The sequence below is a fragment of the Oncorhynchus tshawytscha genome, linkage group LG21 (genome assembly GCF_018296145.1).
Source record: "Oncorhynchus tshawytscha isolate Ot180627B linkage group LG21, Otsh_v2.0, whole genome shotgun sequence".
In the NCBI taxonomy this organism is placed as follows: domain Eukaryota; kingdom Metazoa; phylum Chordata; class Actinopteri; order Salmoniformes; family Salmonidae; genus Oncorhynchus; species Oncorhynchus tshawytscha.
In genome coordinates, this window is record NC_056449.1 from 40,548,198 (window position 1) to 40,567,832 (window position 19,635).

Sequence of the window (19,635 nt, forward strand, 5' to 3'; positions counted from 1 at the left end):
GATTTGATTGGTTGAAACAACGTTTAATGTGAGATTTTCAGAGATTCCTTTCTTTGCTAAATGAACGAGTGGAAGTACAAAATCGATCGTGCATGTTTTATGGACCTTTTTAGGATATGAAAAAGGATTTTATCTAACACAACGACACTTCATGTTATCTCTGGGACCCTTTGGATGATAAATCAGAGCCAGATTTCAGAATGTAAGTACACATTTCACCTTCAGAGGTGAATTTATGAAATTAGCTTCTAGGGCCATGATATTATTTTCTGGTATTTTCCAAGCTGTTTTAATTTTTATTTAACTAGGCAAGTCAGTTAAGAACAAATTCTTATTTTCAATGATAACCTAGGAACAGTGGGTTAACTGCCTGTTCAGGAGCAGAACGACAGATTTGTACCTTGTCAGCTTGGGGGTTTGAACTTGCAACATTCCGGTTACTAGTCCAACGCTCTAACCAGTAGGCTACCCTGCCGCCTCTACACTCTAACCACTAGGCTACCCTGCAACCTCAACCCTGCCGTTTAAAGGCACAGTCAACTTAGTGCATGTAAACTTCTGACCCACTGAAATTGTGATACAGCTAATTATAAGTGAAACAATCTGTAAAGTCTGAAAACAATCGTTGGAAAGATTATTTGTGTCATGCACAAAGTAGATGTCCTAACCGACTTTCCAAAACTATAGTTTGTTAGCAAGAAACTTGTGGAGTGGTTGAAAAACGAGTTTTAATGACTCCCAACCTAAGTGTATGTTAAACTTCCGATTTCAACTGTATATGTACCGACATTTGTTGTTTCTCTAAAATCTGTGATCGTGACACAAGGCGCTGCATGATTTACAACTGTCCTGTTGACGGAACGACCTATCCCTAAGAAGAACCCTTAATTAAAAGGCCAACCATTCACAGCTGAGTTGAGCTGTTCCCTTAAAAGGCCAACCATTCACAGCTGAGTTGAGCTGTTCCCTTAAAAGGCCAACAAGGGAACAGCTCAACTCAGCTGTGAATATGCTGTGGTCCTAATGAGGGGAAGTGTTTGGCTACCATTAACTGCCTTTCTCTCTGACTCCTAGGCTTGTTGTTCTACAGTGTAGTATCGTGCTGCTACTCTCAGAGTACAACCCTTTGGTTAGGAAGGAATTACTTGACAAGACTTTGATGCTGTTGTTGGAACCCTAAGACAGAAAAGACTATTTAACAAGGCAGAGACTGACCTAGCAGTGTAACCTCCTGGATGAGGCCATAGATGTCTATGATGGCCCAGAGCGGACATCCTATACTCAGACCACAGTGGAAGAGGATGGGTTCCTCCTCGTTGATACTGTAGAACACACGGCCGTGTCTGTCGGCCCAGAAGGACAGGACGTTGTTGCGGATCGCCAGGCGTTCCGGCAGGGCTTTGGCCCAGTAACCCGGCCGCGTCACCAGGTCCGGACAGGCATACTTGGGGATGTTGGAGGAGTTGAGCTCGCTCGGGTCCAGACTGGTGAAACCGAACCGCAGAGCACCACTCCAGCCGTTGTGTACACCAGACAGACGCAGACGAACCTGGGAAGGAGTGGGGATTGTAACTCTGTGCTTTTCATACAGGAAGGTTTTTATTCATTTTTATTTATTTCACCTTTATTTAACCAGGTAGGCTAGTTGAGAACAAGTTCTCATTTACAACTGCGACCTGGCCAAGATAAAGCATAGCAATTCCACACATACAACAACACAGAGTAACACATGGAATAAACAAAACATACAGTCAATAATACAGTAGAACTAAAGAAAACAAAAACGTCTATATACAGTGAGTGCAAATGAGGTAAGATGAGGGAGTTAAGGCAATAAATAGGCCATGGTGGCGAAGTAATTACAATATAGCAATTAAACACTGGAATGGTAGATGTGCAGAAGATGAATGTACAAGTAGAGATACTGGGGTGCAAAGGAGCAAGATAAATAAATAAATACAGTATGGGGATGAGGTAGATAGATGGGCTGTTTACAGATGGGCTATGTACAGGTGCAGTGATCTGTGAGCTGCTCTGACAGCTGATGCTTAAAGCACAGGTCGCAGTGGTGGGTAGTAGGGGGCTTTACCTAGCAGAGACTTGTAGATAATCTGTAGCCAGTGGGTTTGGCAACGAGTAAGAAGCGAGGGCCAGCCAACAAGAGCGTACAGGTCGCAGTACAGGTCGCAGTGGTGGGTAGTATATGGGGCTTTGTTGACAAAACAGATGGCACTGTGATAGACTGCATCCAATATGCTGAGTAGAGTGTTGGAGGCTATTGTATAGATGACATCGCCGAAGTCGAGGATCGGTAGGATGGTCAGTTTTACGAGGGTATGTTTGGCAGCATGAGTGAAGGGTGCTTTGTTGCGGTATAGGAAGACGATTCTAGATTTAATTTTTGATTGGAGATGCTTACTGTGAGTCTGGAAGGAGAGTTTACAGTCTAGTCAGACACCTAGGTATTTGTAGTTGTCCACGTATTCTAAGTCAGAGCCATCCAGAGTAGTGATGCCGGACGGGCGGGCCGGTGCGGGCAGTGATTGATTGAATAGCATACATTTAGTTTTACTTGCATTTAAGAGCAGTTGGAGGCCACGGAAGGAGAGTTGTAATGGCATTGAAGCTCGTCTGGAGGGTTGTTAACACAGTGTCCAAAGAGGGGCCAGAAGTATACAGAATGGTATCGTCTGCATAGAGGTGGATCAGAGAATCACCCGCAGCAAGAGCGACATCATTGATGTATACAGAGAAGAGAGTCGGCCCGAGAATTGAAACCTGTGGCACCCCCATAGAGACCGCCAGAGGTCTGGACAACAGGCCCTCCGATTTGACACACTGAACATTATCAGAGAAGTAGTTGGTGAACCAGGCGAGGCAATCATTTGAAAAACCAAGGCTGTCGAGTCTGCCAATAAGAATGTGGTGATTGACAGAGTCGAAAGCCTTGGCCAGGTCGATGAAGACGGCTGCACAGTAATGTCTCTTATCGATGGCGGTTATGATATCGTTTAGAACCTTGAGCGTGGTTGAGGTGCACCCATGACCAGCTCGGAAACCAGATTGCATAACGGAGAAGGTACGCTGGGATTCGAAATGGTCGGTAATCTGTTTGTTAATTAACTTGGCTTTCGAAGACCTTAGAAAGACAGGGTAGGATAGATATAGGTCTGTAGCAGTTTGGGTCTAGAGTGTCTCCCCCTTTGAAGAGGGGGACGACCGCGGCAGCTTACCAATCTTTGGGAATCTCAGACGATACGAAAGACAGGTTGAACAGGCTAGTAATATGGGTTGCAACAATTTCAGCAGATCATTTTAGAAAGAGAGGGTCCAGCCCGGCTGATTTTTAGGGGACCAGATTTTGCAGCTCTTTCCGAACATCAGCTATCTGGATCTGGGTGAAGGAGAAATGGTGGGGGCTTTGGCGGGTTGCTGTGGAGGGTGCCGGGCAGTTGACCAGTGTAGGGGTAGCCAGGTGGAAAGCATGGCCAGCCGTAGAGAAATGCTTATTGAAATTCTCAATAATTGTGGATTTATCGGTGGTAACAGTGTTTCCTAGCCTCAGAGCAGTGGGCAGCTGGGAGGAGGTGCTCTTATTCTCCATGGACTTTCCAGTGTCCCAGAACTTTTGTTGAGTTTGTGATATAGGATGCAAATTTCTGTTTCATAAAGCTATCCTTACACAACTGCCTGTGTATATTTGTTCCTAACTTCCCTGAAAGTTGCATATCACGGGGGCTATTCGATGCTAATTCAGAACGCCACAGGATGTTTTTGTGCTGGTCAAGGGCAGACAGGTCTGGAGTGAGCCAAGGGCTATATCTGTTCACAGTTCCATTTTTTTTGAATGGGGCATGCTTATTTAAGATGGTGAGGAGGGCACTTTTAAAGAATAACCAGGCATCCTCTACTGATGGGATGAGGTCAATGTCATTCCAGGATACCCGGGCCAGGTCGATTAGAAAGGCCTGCTCGCAGAAGTGTTTTAGGGAGTGTTTGACAGTGATGAAGGGTGGTCGTTTGGTCGCAGACCCATTACGGACCCAGAGAGAGAGATCAAAATTAACAGTGACATGAAGGAGAAAGACAGAGATGATAGAGATGACAGAGATGTCTCCAGACAGAGATGACAGAGATGTCTCCAGACAGAGATGACAGAGATGTCTCCAGACAGAGATGATAGAGATGACAGAGATGTCTCCAGGCAGAGATGACAGAGATGTCTCCAGACAGAGATGACAGAGATGACAGAGATGTCTCCAGATAGAGATGACAGAGATGTCTCCAGACAGAGATGCCAGATATCAGGGTTATGGTATATCAGGGTTAGGATATATCAGGGTTAGGATATATCAGGGTTAGGGTATATCAGGTTTAGGGTATATCAGGGTTATGGTATATCAGGGTTAGGGAATATCAGGGTTAGGGAATATCAGGGTTAGGGAATATCAGGGTTAGGGAATATCAGGGTTAGGATTAGGTTATATCAGGGTTATGGTATATCAGGGTTAGGGTATATCAGGGTTTGGGAATATCAGACAGAGATGATAGAGATGACAGAGATGTTAGATGGAGATGTATCCAGACAGAGATGACAGGATGACAGAGATGTCTATATCCAGACAGGATGCCAGGGTATATCAGGGGGTTTGGGAATATCAGGGTTAGGGAATATCAGGGTTAGGGTTAGGTTATATCAGGGTTATGGTATATCAGGGTTAGGGTATATCAGGGCTAGGGTATATCAGGGTTAGGGTATATCAGGGTTAGGGTATATCAGGGTTAGGGTATATCAGGGTTAGGGTATATCAGGGTTAGGGTATATCAGGGTTAGGGTATATCAGGGCTAGGGTATATCAGGGTTAGGGTATATCAGGGTTAGGGTATATCAGGGTTAGGGTTAGGGTATATCAGGGTTAGGGTATATCAGGGTTAGGGTATATCAGGGTTAGGGTTTATCAGGGTTAGGGTTTATCAGGGTTATGGTATATCAGGACTAGGGTTAGGGTATATCAGGGTTAGGGTATATCAGGGTTAGGGTATATCAGGGTTAGGGTTTATCAAGGTTAGGGTTTATCAAGGTTATGGTATATCAGGACTAAGGTTAGGGTATATCAGGGTTATGGTATATCCTCTCTTGGGTAGGGGGCAGTATTTTCACCTCTGGATGAAATGCGTGCCCAAAGTAAACTGCCTGTTACTCAGGCCCAGAAGCTAGGATATTCATATAATTGGTAGATTTGGATAGAAAACACTCTAAACTTTTCTAAATAATGTCTGTGAGTATAACAGAACTGATATGGCAGGCGAAACCCCGAGGACAAACCATTCAGGGGAAAACAAATTGAGGTCATAAGATTTTCCAATAGGTTTCTATGGGACATCCTTATTATTAGGAACCAGGTTGCAGTTCCCATGGCTTCCACTAGATGTCAACAGTCGTCGGATTTTAAAAACGTTGTTTCTATTGAACATGCCATACAAATAAAGGCATTTTAATTAATTATATGAAGAGTGCCTTGGTCCTCCTTTCTTTTTGATGACCAATTCACCCCTTTTACCAAAGAGCACCTTCTGTCTACCAAAATGTACTATTGTTTTACCTTAGTAGCGCTTCCCTTCCTTTTTCTACTAGTCTTTAGAAATTGTTCGATGTTTTTCTTTTGAGAAGTAGTCCTAGAAGTAGTCCTATTCATTCTAAGTGTCACTCCAGCTGGACTCTACTGTTTTGATGCGCGTGAACTGGAACGTGCTTCATGTTGTTTTTATCCGGTATTAGAAACAGTTTATTCCCTCATAAGTGTTATCGATTTATTTACGTTTCAGGGTAGCCAAGGTTGGATTAGAAACGTTGTTTGAAATGTTTGGACAAGTTTACAGGTTACTTAGTAGATACTTTGTAGGCATGTTGGAACCGGTGTATTTCTGAATCAAACGCGCCACATAAATAAAGGACATTATCGAACAAAAGGACCATTTGTGATGTTTCTGGGACATTTTGGAGTGCCAACAGAAGAAGATCATCAAAGGTAAGGCATTAATTATATCGCTATTTCTGACTTTTGTACTGCACCTGCCTGGTTGAAATATGTTTTTCATGTGATTGTATACGGGGCGCTGTCCTCAGATAATCGCATGGTGTGCTTTCGCCATAAAGCCTTTTTGAAATCTGACACAGCGGCTCGATTAACAAGAAGTTAAGCTTTATTTTGATGTATAACATTTGTATTTTCAAGAATGTTAAATATTTGAATTTGGTATTTTGGAATTTCGAGCTCTGCAATTTCACCGGATGTTGTCCAGGTGGGACGCTACCGTCCCAACTGGCCATAAGAAGATATCAGGGTTAGAGTTGGGGAGAGACAGATATCAGGGTTAGAGTTGGGGAGAGACAGAGAGGGGTCTTACCTTTTCATAGTCTAACAGGTCTTTGGCTAAATGTTAGCGTTGGGGCAGGGATCGGCGACTGGATTTTTTGGGGGGTCCCCAAATGAGTATAATTTAGGAAATTCCCACAAATAACAAAAATAGATGTGTTTTTTTTCTCTCAATGTAATCAAGGTATGAAAATATTGTTATTTTAAAATAAAATAAATCCTTATAATTATGTTCCGTCTGACCATCCACTCCGACAAAAATCATCCCATGGCTAATATAGTTGCCTAACCCTGGCCCGAGTTAGGGTGTGTTAGGGTATGTTAGGGTCAGGGTATGTTAGGGTCAGGGTATGTTAGGGTCAGGGTATATCAGGGTCAGGGTATGTTAGGGTATGTTAGGGTCAGGGTATGTTAGGGTATGTTAGGATCAGGGTATGTTAGGGTCAGGGTATGTTAGGGTCAGGGTATATTAGGGTCAGGGTATGTTAGGGTCAGGGTATATCAGGGTCAGGGTATGTTAGGGTCAAGGTGTGTTAGGGTTAGTGTTAGGGTATGTTAGGGTCAGGGTATATCAGGGTCAGGGTATATATCAGGGTCAGGGTATATTAGGGTCAGGGTATGTTAGGGTCAGGGTATATCAGGGTCAGGGTATATCTGGGTCAGGGTATATCTGGGTCAGGCTCTTACCTTCTGATAGAGTCTAACAGGTCGTTGGCTAAAGGTGATTCCGTTGCAGAAGCTGTTCTTCCTGGTAGCTCGTCTCAGCTGACCGTCCAGCCTGATGTTCTTCCCCTTGGCCTGAGGGTGGAACCTGGGTGACTCCAGACTGAGGATCACTGGGGGGGCCGACGTCCGCCTCTCTACCACCGAACCCCCGCCACCTCCTCCCCCACCGTTGCCACCGTGCAGAGTGAAGAACTGCCTGCTCACCACAGGGTCGGGCTGTAGAGTCACATCTTCTGGGAGGAGGCAATAACAGAATAAGAAGAGAGGAGAAGGATTGTTAATTGGTTAATGGTTACCGGATGATCCTTGAGTCGACCAGCCCATAAGCCATTTACAGTATACAGCCTGTAACCCATATACAGCCTGTAACCCATATACAGCCTGTAACCCATATACAGCCTGTAACCCATATACAGCCTGTAACCCATATACAGCCTGTAACCCATATACAGCCTGTAACCCATATACAGTATACAGCCTGTAACCCATATACAGCCTGTAACCCATATACAGCCTGTAACCCATATACAGCCTGTAACCCATATACAGCCTGTAACCCATATACAGCCTGTAACCCATATACAGCCTGTAACCCATATACAGTATACAGCCTGTAACCCATATACAGCCTGTAACCCATATACAGCCTGTAACCCATATACAGTATACAGCCTGTAACTCATATACAGCCTGTAACCCATATACAGCCGGTAACCCATATACAGTATACAGCCTGTAACCCATATACAGCCTGTAACCCATATACAGCCTGTAACCCATATACAGCCTGTAACTCATACAGCCTGTAACCCATATACAGCCTGTAACCCATATACAATATACAGCCTGTAACCCATATACAGCCTGTAACCCATATACAGTATACAGCCTGTAACCCATATACAGCCTGTAACCCATATACAGCCTGTAACTCATATACAGCCTGTAACTCATATACAGCCTGTAACTCATATACAGTATACAGCCTGTAACCCATATACAGCCTGTAACTCATATACAGCCTGTAACCCATATACAGTATACAGCCTGTAACCCATATACAGCCTGTAACTCATATACAGTATACAGCCTGTAACCCATATACAGCCTGTAACCCATATACAGCCTGTAACTCATATACAGCCTGTAACCCATATACAGCCTGTAACCCATATACAATATACAGCCTGTAACCCATATACAGCCTGTAACCCATATACAGTATACAGCCTGTAACCCATACACAGCCTGTAACCCATATACAGCCTGTAACTCATATACAGCCTGTAACCCATATACAGCCTGTAACCCATATACAATATACAGCCTGTAACCCATATACAGCCTGTAACCCATATACAGTATACAGCCTGTAACCCATATACAGCCTGTAACCCATATACAGCCTGTAACTCATATACAGCCTGTAACTCATATACAGCCTGTAACTCATATACAGTATACAGCCTGTAACCCACATACAGCCTGTAACCCATATACAGCCTGTAACTCATATACAGCCTGTAACCCATATACAGTATACAGCCTGTAACCCATATACAGCCTGTAACCCATATACAGCCTGTAACTCATATACAGCCTGTAACTCATATACAGCCTGTAACTCATATACAGCCTGTAACCCATATACAGCCTGTAACCCATATACAGCCTGTAACTCATATACAGCCTGTAACCCATATACAGTATACAGCCTGTAACCCATATACAGCCTGTAACTCATATACAGCCTGTAACTCATATACAGCCTAACTCATATACAGCCTGTAACCCATATACAGCCTGTAACCCATATACAGCCTGTAACCCATTTACAGTATACAGCCTGTAACCCATATACAGCCTGTAACTCATATACAGCCTGTAACCCATATACAGCCTGTAACCCATATACAGTATACAGCCTGTAACTCATATACAGCCTGCAACCCATATACAGCCTGTAACCCATATACAGCCTGTAACCCATATACAATATACAGCCTGTAACCCATACACAGTATACAGCCTGTAACCCATATACAGCCTGTAACTCATATACAGCCTGTAACCCATATACAGCCTGTAACTCTTATACAGTATACAGCCTGTAACTCATAAACAGCCTGTAAGATGGAGGATAAGAGGACGCAGATCGGTCTGCCTTCTGAAAATCCGTAGGCGAGCGAGTAAACTCCCATTGCCATCATTTCGACTTGCTAACATGCAGTCATTGGAAAATAAAATGTATGACCTATGATTACGATTATCCTACCAACTGGCCACTAAAAACTGTAATATCTTATGTTTCCCCGAGTCGTGGCTGAACGACGACACGGATAATATATAGCTGGAGGGATTTTCCATGCACTGGCAGAACAGAGAAGCTACGTCTGGTAGACGAGGAGTTGGGGTGTCTGTCATTTTGTCAATAACAGCTGGTGCCCGATGTGTAATATTAAAGAAGTCTTGAGGTATTGCTCACCTAAGGTAGAGTACCTTATGATAAGCTGTAGACCACACTATCTACCAAGAGAGTAGCCGTCTATTTACCACCACAAACCGCTGCTGGCACTAAGACCGCACTCAATTCTATCCTCCTGATTCTTGCTTACAAGCAAAAACTAAATCAGGAAGTACCAGTGACTCACTCAATACGGAAGTGGTCAGATGACACAGTTACTAGGCTACAGGACGGTTTTGCAGCACAGACTGGAATATGTTCCGGGATTCATCCAATGGCATTGAGGAGTATACCACCTCAGTCCCCGGCTTCATCAATAAGTGCATTGACGACATTGTCTCCACAGTGACCGTACGTACATATCCCAACCAGAAGCCATGGATTACAGGGAACATCCGCATCAAGCTAAAGGCTAGAGCTGACGCTTTCAAGGAGCGGGACACTAATCCGGACGCCTATGAGAAATCCTGCTATGCCCTCAGACAAACCATCAAAAAAGCAAAGCGTCAATACAGGATCAAGATTGAATCCTACTACACCGGCTCTGATGCTTGTCGGATGTGGCAGGGCTTGAAAACTATTACGGACTACAAAGGGAAACCCAGACGTGAGCTGCCCAGTGACGAGGCAAACAACACTGAGGCAAACAACACTGAAGCATGCGCGAGAGCTGTTCTGGATGGCTGTGCCTCGAAGTGAGCAGTTTAAAACTGCATTGTTGGTTAAGGGCTTGTAAGTAAGCATTTCACTGTAAGGACTACACCGGTTGTATTCGGCGCATGTGACAAATAACATTTGATTTGATTTGATTTGAAGCCGGCTGGTCGTTCGTTCTATCGGTTCGGTTGTCAGAGACCCAGGCGTTAAGTCGTTTTGTTCTGTATCTATGTACACGACCCAGTCATTTATTCTAAATGTTCTATTGCCATACTGGCTGGCAACGTTCTTATCCCTTGCTTGCTAGCTAGCCAACTACTGCTAACTTACAGCCACGTCAAACAGTGCAGCAAGAATATCAACAGTAAGGTGTTTAAGCTGTTTCTAGTGACATTTATTTGGATACATGCATAACAATGAGCTAATGAGGTGTGATTTCACCTGGCTTAGACAATGTATTTTTTTCATCAGGACACTGTTGTTCAGAGGAGCTAGCCAACAACACAGGCAACAACACAGGCAACAACACAGCCAACAACACAGCCAACAACACAGCCAACAACACAGCCAACAACACAGCCAACAACACAGCCAACAACACAGCCAACAACACAGCCAACAACACAGCCAACAACACAGCCAACAACACAGCCAACAACACAGGCAACAACACAGAGAACACAGCCAACAACACAGCCAACAACACAGCCAACAACACAGCCAACAACACAGCCAACAACACAGCCAACAACACAGCCAACAACACAGGCAACAACACAGCCAACAACAGCCAACAACACAGCCAACAACACAGCCAACAACACAGCCAACAACACAGCCAACAACACAGCCAACAACACAGCCAACAACACAGCCAACAAGCAACAACACAGCCAACAACACAGCCAACAACACAGCCAACAACACAGCAACAACACAGCCAACACAGCCAACAACACAGCCAACAACACAGCCAACAACACAGCCAACAACACAGCCAACAACACAGCCAACAACACAGCCAACAACACCAACAACACAGCTAACAACACAGCCAACAACACAGCCAACAACACAGCCAACAACACAGCCAACAACACAGCCAACAACACAGCTAACAACACAGCTAACAACACCTAACAACACAGCCAACAACACAGCCAACAACACAGCCCAACACAGCCAACAACACAGCCAACAAACAGCCAACAACAACAACAACACAGCCAACAACACAGCCAACAACACAGCCAACAACACAATCACTTCAAACTGAAGCTGGAAAGACTAAAAACTAGCTGCACTTCGTTTTGTTTTACCTGTTCTCAATTGACATTTCTTTGTACATATCCATAAAAATGATGCTGAGTCATGATTTCGACTGGCTGAGAAACGTTGCCTGCCTGTCTGTCTCATCCCGACACCCGACACGTTCATTACTATGGGACAGATGGAGATCAAATCTGAATATTGAAAATGTTGCAAATGTCGACGAGACACAGCAAGGTTTATACAAATCTCCTCTGTTGAAAACAAAATGTTTGTCTAAAAGAAATATGAGATAATGTCCAGATGTTTTTTATAGTGGAGATCAAGTTTCTAAATTGCCTGGCTGGGCTGATGAGACAGTGGATTGTGCAGTCAGATGGAACAGAGTAAATTGACTTTTTTAACGTGTTGTGGCTTATGCTTCATTCTCCAGCATGGTGAATGCTTGACTGCTTACCACAATACCTTGTTCTGGTCACTAGACCCTTTTGAGGGAAATCGATGTCAGGTATGGTTGGGTATTGGTCAGGTTTGGTCAGGTATGAGAATTTGAGGTAATTCCCAAACATAGTATCAAGTGACGATTTTAACATGTACATTTTGGTGGTGCAAAATTTGTATTGTTTTTTATTATGCATGCCATCAACGCCACTGCACTACACTACACTACACTACACTACACTGCACTACACTGCACTACACTACACTACACTACACTACACTACACTACACTGCACTGCACTACACTACACTACACTGCACTGCACTGCACTGCACTGCACTGCACTGCACTGCACTACACTACACTACACTACACTACACTGCACTACACTGCACTACACTACACTACACTACACTACACTACACTACACTACACTACACTACACTACACTACACTACACTACACTACACTACACTAAACAGTACATTAATGGCACTATAACGGTGACAGACGGTGCCCACAAACTGTTAGGGTCTACATAAAGCTGTCCCAAAAGGAGAGTCCCAACACCAGAGTCCCAACACCTTACCACTGTTACACCTGGCTATCAAAGGAGCCTTGTCTGGCAGTGAAACAATTAATTCAGCCTCATGTACTGTCTTTTAAATAAACATAGCTGATATGGCTGACTTGCTTAAACAAATGTGGTTTCTACTGACAATTGAGATGTACAAATTATGGCACAAGGGAGCGATTAGCGGACTAGAGGCAATCCGTAATTTCGGCTAAGACATCAATGAGCAAGTCGACGACGGACATAGTCAATATAACTATTTGTTCAGCACTTTTGAAATGTACAGCGACAGAATTCAGATCATGGGCCGTTCTTACAGTATTCTCCCTGTACACCAAGTCAGAAACGTAGGATAAATAAAGGGGGCATATAAGCACACAATGAAAACTTTTACATTATTCGATGATTACATTTCTCTAAAACAGGCTATAGGCTACATGCACATCACCCAGTCAGAACAGTAGGTTGTAATAAGGGGGAAAGGGACCACATTATTAGGGTGAGGCACATTGGCTACTAACAGCTTCCTACACAACATACAACTCGAAGAAAAACAAGGTTGAAAAATTTGCACAATTGGCGCAGCATTATCTGGAGTAGGTCATCATTGTAAATAAGAATTTGTATAATCTATAATTTCTCTTCATTATTTCTCTTTATATGACAAGGATTGAAAAGGATTAGCCAGTATATCGTCAAATTGATCGTAATGATGACTACTAGCTGAGATTTTAAAAGTATGATGTTGACATGATTGGTCCAATCAAAGCTACTGTAGATATAATGTGATTTGAATTTATTTTTATATGTGGCCAATGACCTTGAGCCTTCTTGGATGGACACTTCTAATGTAACTCTATAGCAGCACCCAAGGGACTTGAATTTTTGAGCTCTTCCCGTAGATTTTGCAGAAAGGGAGAGACAATAGACTGGTATCATCAGGAGGGTAGAGACTATAGACTGGTATCATCAGGAGGGTAGAGACTATAGACTGGTATCATCAGGAGGGTAGAGACTATAGACTGGTATCATCAGGAGAGAGGAGGGTAGAGACTATAGACTGGTATCATCAGGAGGGTAGAGACAATAGACTGGTATCATCAGGAGGAGACGATAGACTGTATCATCAGGAGGGTAGAGACGATAGACTGTATCATCAGGAGGGTAGAGACAATAGACTGGTATCATTAGGAGGGTAGAGACTATAGTTTGTTATCATCAGGAGGGTAGAGACTATAGACTGGTATCATCAGGAGGGTAGACTATAGAATGGTATCATCTGAGAAAGGAGAGTAGAGACTATAGACTGGTATCATCAGGAGAGTAGAGACTATAGACTGGTATCATCAGGAGGGTAGAGACTATAGACTGGTATCATCAGGTTAGAGACAATAAACTGGTATCATCAGGAGGGTAGAGACTATAGACTGGTATCATCAGGAGAGTAGAGACTATAGACTGGTATCATCAGGAGGGTAGAGACTATAGACTGGTATCATCAGGAGAGTAGACTATAGACTGGTATCATCAGGAGAGAGGAGAGTAGAGACTATAGACTGGTATCATGAGGAGAGAGAAGAGCAGAGACTATAGACTGGTATCATCGGGAGAGTAGAGACTATAGACTGGTATCATCAGGAGAGTAGAGACTATAGACTGGTATCATCAGGAGGGTAGACTATAGACTGGTATCATCAGGAGGGTAGACTATAGACTGGTGTCATCAGGAGAGAGGAGAGTAGAGACTATAGACTGTTATCATCAGGAGGGTAGAGACTATAGACTGGTATCATCAGGAGAGTAGAGACTATAGTCTGGTATCATCAGGAGGGTAGAGACTATAGACTGGTATCATCAGGAGAGTAGAGACTATAGACTGGTATCATCAGGAGGGTAGACTATAGACTGGTATCATCAGGAGAGAGGAGGGTAGAGACTATAAACTGGTATCATCAGGAGGGTAGAGACTATAGACTGGTATCATCAGGAGGGTAGACTATAGACTGGTATCATCAGGAGAGAGGAGAGTAGAGACTATAGACTGGTATCATCAGGAGAGAGGAGGGTAGAGACTATAGACTGGTATCATCAGGAGGGTAGAGACTATAGACTGGTATCATCAGGAGATTAGAGACTATAGACTGGCATCGTCAGGAGGGTAGACTATAGACTGGTATCATCAGGAGAGTAGAGACTATAGACTGGTATCATCGGGAGAGAGGAGGGTAGAGACTATAGACTGGTATCATCAGGAGGGTAGAGACTATAGACTGGTATCATCAGGAGGGTAGAGACAATAGACTGGTATCATCAGGAGGGTAGAGACGATAGACGGTATCATCAGGAGGGTAGAGACAATAGACTGGTATCATTAGGAGGGTAGAGACTATAGACTGGTATCATCAGGAGGGTAGAGACTATAGACTGGTATCATCAGGAGGGTAGACTATAGACTGGTATCATCAGGACGGTAGAGACAATAGACTGGTATCATCAGGAGGGTAGAGACGATAGACGGTATCATCAGGAGGGTAGAGACAATAGACTGGTATCATTAGGAGGGTAGAGACTATAGACCGTTATCATCAGGAGGGTAGAGACTATAGACTGGTATCATGAGGAGGGTAGACTATAGACTGGTATCATCAGGAGAGAGGAGAGTAGAGACTATAGACTGGTATCATCAGGTGAGAGAAGAGCAGAGACTATAGACTGGTATCATCGGGAGAGTAGAGACTATAGACTGGTATCATCAGGAGAGTAGAGACTATAGACTGGTATCATCAGGAGGGTAGACTATAGACTGGTATCATCAGGAGAGAGGAGGGTAGAGACTATAGACTGGTATCATCAGGAGAGTAGAGACTATAGACTGGTATCATCAGGAGGGTAGAGACTATAGACTGGTATCATCAGGAGAGTAGAGACTATAGTCTGGTATCATCAGGAGGGTAGAGACTATAGACTGGTATCATCAGGAGAGTAGAGACTATAGACTGGTATCATCAGGAGGGTAGAGACTATAGACTGGTATCATCAGGAGGGTAGAGACTATAGACTGGTATCATCAGGAGAGAGGAGAGTAGAGACTATAGACTGGTATCATCAGGAGAGAGGAGGGTAGAGACTATAGACTGGTATCATCAGGAGGGTAGAGACTATAGACTGGTATCATCAGGAGAGAGGAGGGTAGAGACTATAGACTGGTATCATCAGGAGGGTAGAGACTATAGACTGGTATCATCAGGAGGGTAGAGACTATAGACTGGTATCATCAGGAGATTAGAGACTATAGACTGGCATCGTCAGGAGGGTAGACTATAGACTGGTATCATCAGGAGAGAGGAGGGTAGAGACTATAGACTGGTATCATCAGGAGAGTAGAGACTATAGACTGGTATCATCAGGAGAGTAGAGACTATAGACTGGTATCATCAGGAGGGTAGAGACTATAGACTGGTATCATCAGGAGGGTAGAGACTATAGACTGGTATCATCAGGAGGGTAGAGACTATAGACTGGTATCATCAGGAGGGTAGAGACTATAGACTGGTATCATCAGGAGGGTAGACTATAGACTGGTATCATCAGGAGAGAGGAGAGACTATAGAGAGTAGAGACTATAGACTGGTATCATCAGGGAGAGAGAAGAGCAGAGACTATAGACTGGTATCATCGGGAGAGGAGGGTAGAGACTATAGACTGGTATCATCAGGAGGGTAGAGACTATAGACTGGTATCATCAGGAGGGTAGAGACTATAGACTGGTATCATCAGGAGATTAGAGACTATAGACTGGCATCATCAGGAGGGTAGACTATAGACTGGTATCATCAGGAGAGAGGAGGGTAGAGACTATAGACTGGTATCATCAGGAGAGTAGAGACTATAGACTGGTATCATCAGGAGAGTAGAGACTATAGACTGGTATCATCAGGAGGGTAGAGACTATAGACTGGTATCATCAGGAGAGAGGAGAGTAGAGACTATAGACTGGTATCATCAGGGTAGACTATAGACTGGTATCATCAGGAGAGAGGAGGGTAGAGACTATAGACTGGTATCATCAAGAGGGTAGAGACTACAGACTGGTATCACCAGGAGAGTAGAGACTATAGACTGGTATCATCAGGAGAGTAGAGACTATAGACTGGTATCATCAGGAGGGTAGAGACGATAGACGGTATCATCAGGAGGGTAGAGACAATAGACTGGTATCATTAGGAGAGTAGACTATAGACTGGTATCATCAGGAGAGAGGAGAGTAGAGACTATAGACTGGTATCATCAGGAGAGAGAAGAGCAGAGACTATAGACTGGTATCATCGGGAGAGAGGAGGGTAGAGACTATAGACTGGTATCATCAGGAGGGTAGAGACTATCGACTGGTATCATCAGGAGGGTAGAGACTATAGACTGGCATCGTCAGGAGGGTAGACTATAGACTGGTATCATCAGGAGGGTAGAGACAATAGACTGGTATCATCAGGAGGGTAGAGACTATAGACTGGTATCATCAGGAGGGTAGAGACAATAGACTGGTATCATTAGGAGGGTAGAGACTATAGACCGTTATCATCAGGAGGGTAGAGACTATAGACTGGTATCATCAGGGGTAGACTATAGACTGGTATCATCAGGAGAGAGGAGAGTAGAGACGATAGACTGGTATCATCAGGTGAGAGCAGAGCAGAGACTATAGACTGGTATCATCAGGAGAGTAGAGACTATAGACTGGTATCATCAGGAGAGTAGAGACTATAGACTGGTATCATCAGGAGAGTAGAGACTATAGACTGGTATCATCAGGAGGGTAGAGACTATAGACGGTATCATCAGGAGATTAGAGACTATAGACTGGTATCATCAGGAGGGTAGAGACTATAGACTGGTATCATCAGGAGGGTAGAGACTATAGACTGGTATCATCAGGAGAGGTAGAGACTATAGACTGGTATCATCAGGAGAGAGGAGGGTAGAGACTATAAACTGGTATCATCAGGAGGTAGAGACTATAGACTGGTATCATCAGGAGGGAGGAGGGTAGAGACTATAGACTGGTATCATCAGGAGGGTAGACTATAGACTGGTATCATCAGGAGAGAGGAGAGTAGAGACTATAGACTGGTATCATCAGGAGAGAGGAGGGTAGAGACTATAGACTGGTATCATCAGGAGGGTAGAGACTATAGACTGGTATCAGGAGGGTAGAGACTATAGACTGGTATCATCAGGAGAGAGGAGGGTAGAGACTATAGACTGGTATCATCAGGAGGGTAGAGACTATAGACTGGTATCATCAGGAGGGTAGAGACTATAGACTGGTATCATCAGGAGATTAGAGACTATAGACTGGCATCGTCAGGAGGGTAAACTATAGACTGGTATCATCAGGAGAGAGGAGGGTAGAGACTATAGACTAGTATCATCAGGAGAGTAGAGACTATAGACTGGTATCATCAGGAGAGTAGAGACTATAGACTGGTATCATCAGGAGGGTAGAGACGATAGACGGTATCATCAGGAGGGTAGAGACAATAGACTGGTATCATTAGGAGGGTAGAGACTATAGACTGTTATCATCAGGAGGGTAGAGACTATAGACTGGTATCATCAGGAGGGTAGACTATAGACTGGTATCATCAGGAGAGAGGAGAGTAGAGACTATAGACTGGTATCATCAGGAGAGAGAAGAGCAGAGACTATAGACTGGTATCATCGGGAGAGAGGAGGGTAGAGACTATAGACTGGTATCATCAGGAGGGTAGAGACTATAGACTGGTATCATCAGGAGGGTAGAGACTATAGACTGGTATCATCAGGAGATTAGAGACTATAGACTGGCATCGTCAGGAGGGTAGACTATAGACTGGTATCATCAGGAGAGAGGAGGGTAGAGACTATAGACTGGTATCATCAGGAGGGTAGAGACTATAGACTGGTATCATCAGGGAGAGAAGAGCAGAGACTATAGACTGGTATCATCGGGAGAGTAGAGACTATAGACTGGTATCATCAGGAGACAGGGTAGAGTAGAGACTATAGACTGGTATCATCAGGAGAGAGGAGGGTAGAGACTATAGACTGGTATCATCAGAGAGGAGGGTAGAGACTATAGACTGGTATCATCAGGAGGGTAGAGACTATAGACTGGTATCATCAGGAGGAAGAGACTATAGACTGGTATCATCAGGAGGGTAGAGACTATAGACTGGTATCATCAGGAGAGTAGAGACTATAGACTGGTATCATCAGGAGAGAGGAGGGTAGAGACTATAGACTGGTATAATCAGGAGAGTAGACTATAGACTGGTATCATCAGGACGGTAGAGACAATAGACTGGTATCATCAGGAGGGTAGAGACTATAGACTGGTATCATCAGGAGGGTAGAGACTATAGACTGGTATCATCAGGAGGGTAGAGACTATAGACTGGTATCATCAGGAGGGTAGACTATAGACTTGTATCATCAGGAGAGAGGAGGGTAGAGACTATAGACTGGTATCATCAGGACGGTAGAGACAATAGACTGGTATCATCAGGAGAGTAGAGACTATAGACTGGTATCATCAGGACGGTAGAGACAATAGACTGGTATCATCAGGTGCGTAGACTATAGACTGGTACCATCAGGAGAGAGGAGAGTAGAGACTATAGACTGGTATCATCAGGTTAGAGACAATAAACTGGTATCATCAGGAGGGTAGAGACTATAGACTGGTATCATCAGGAGAGTAGAGACTATAGACTGGTATCATCAGGAGAGAGGAGGGTAGAGACTATAGACTGGTATCATCAGGAGGGTAGAGACTATAGACTGGTATCATCAGGAGAGTAGAGACTATAGACTGGTATCATCAGGAGAGAGGAGGGTAGAGACAATAGACTGGTATCATCAGGAGGGTAGAGACTATAGACTGGTATCATCAGGAGAGTAGAGACTATAGACTGGTATCATCAGGAGGGTAGAGACTATAGACTGGCATCGTCAGGAGGGTAGACTATAGACTGGTATCATCAGGAGAGAGGAGGGTAGAGACTATAGACTGGTATCATCAGGAGAGTAGAGACTATAGACTGGTATCATCAGGAGGTAGAGACTATAGACTGGTATCATCAGGAGG

At 44.0% G+C, this 19,635-nt stretch overlaps 1 protein-coding gene across 2 annotated transcripts in view; it reads right to left on the reverse strand.

Moving 5' to 3' along the window:
* Positions 1-19,635, reverse strand: part of neurl1b (neuralized E3 ubiquitin protein ligase 1B) — a 39,178-nt gene that overhangs the window by 11,606 nt on the left and 7,937 nt on the right. Inside the window, exons 2-3 of one of the 2 annotated variants that reach the window (XM_042303530.1) lie at positions 7,065-7,336; positions 1,216-1,549 (exon numbers count right to left, since the gene is read on the reverse strand). In XM_042303530.1, the coding sequence (XP_042159464.1) occupies positions 1,216-1,549; positions 7,065-7,336 (606 nt within the window). The remainder of the gene's footprint in view (positions 1-1,215; positions 1,550-7,064; positions 7,337-19,635) is intronic. The other variant, XM_042303531.1, reaches the window with a different exon arrangement.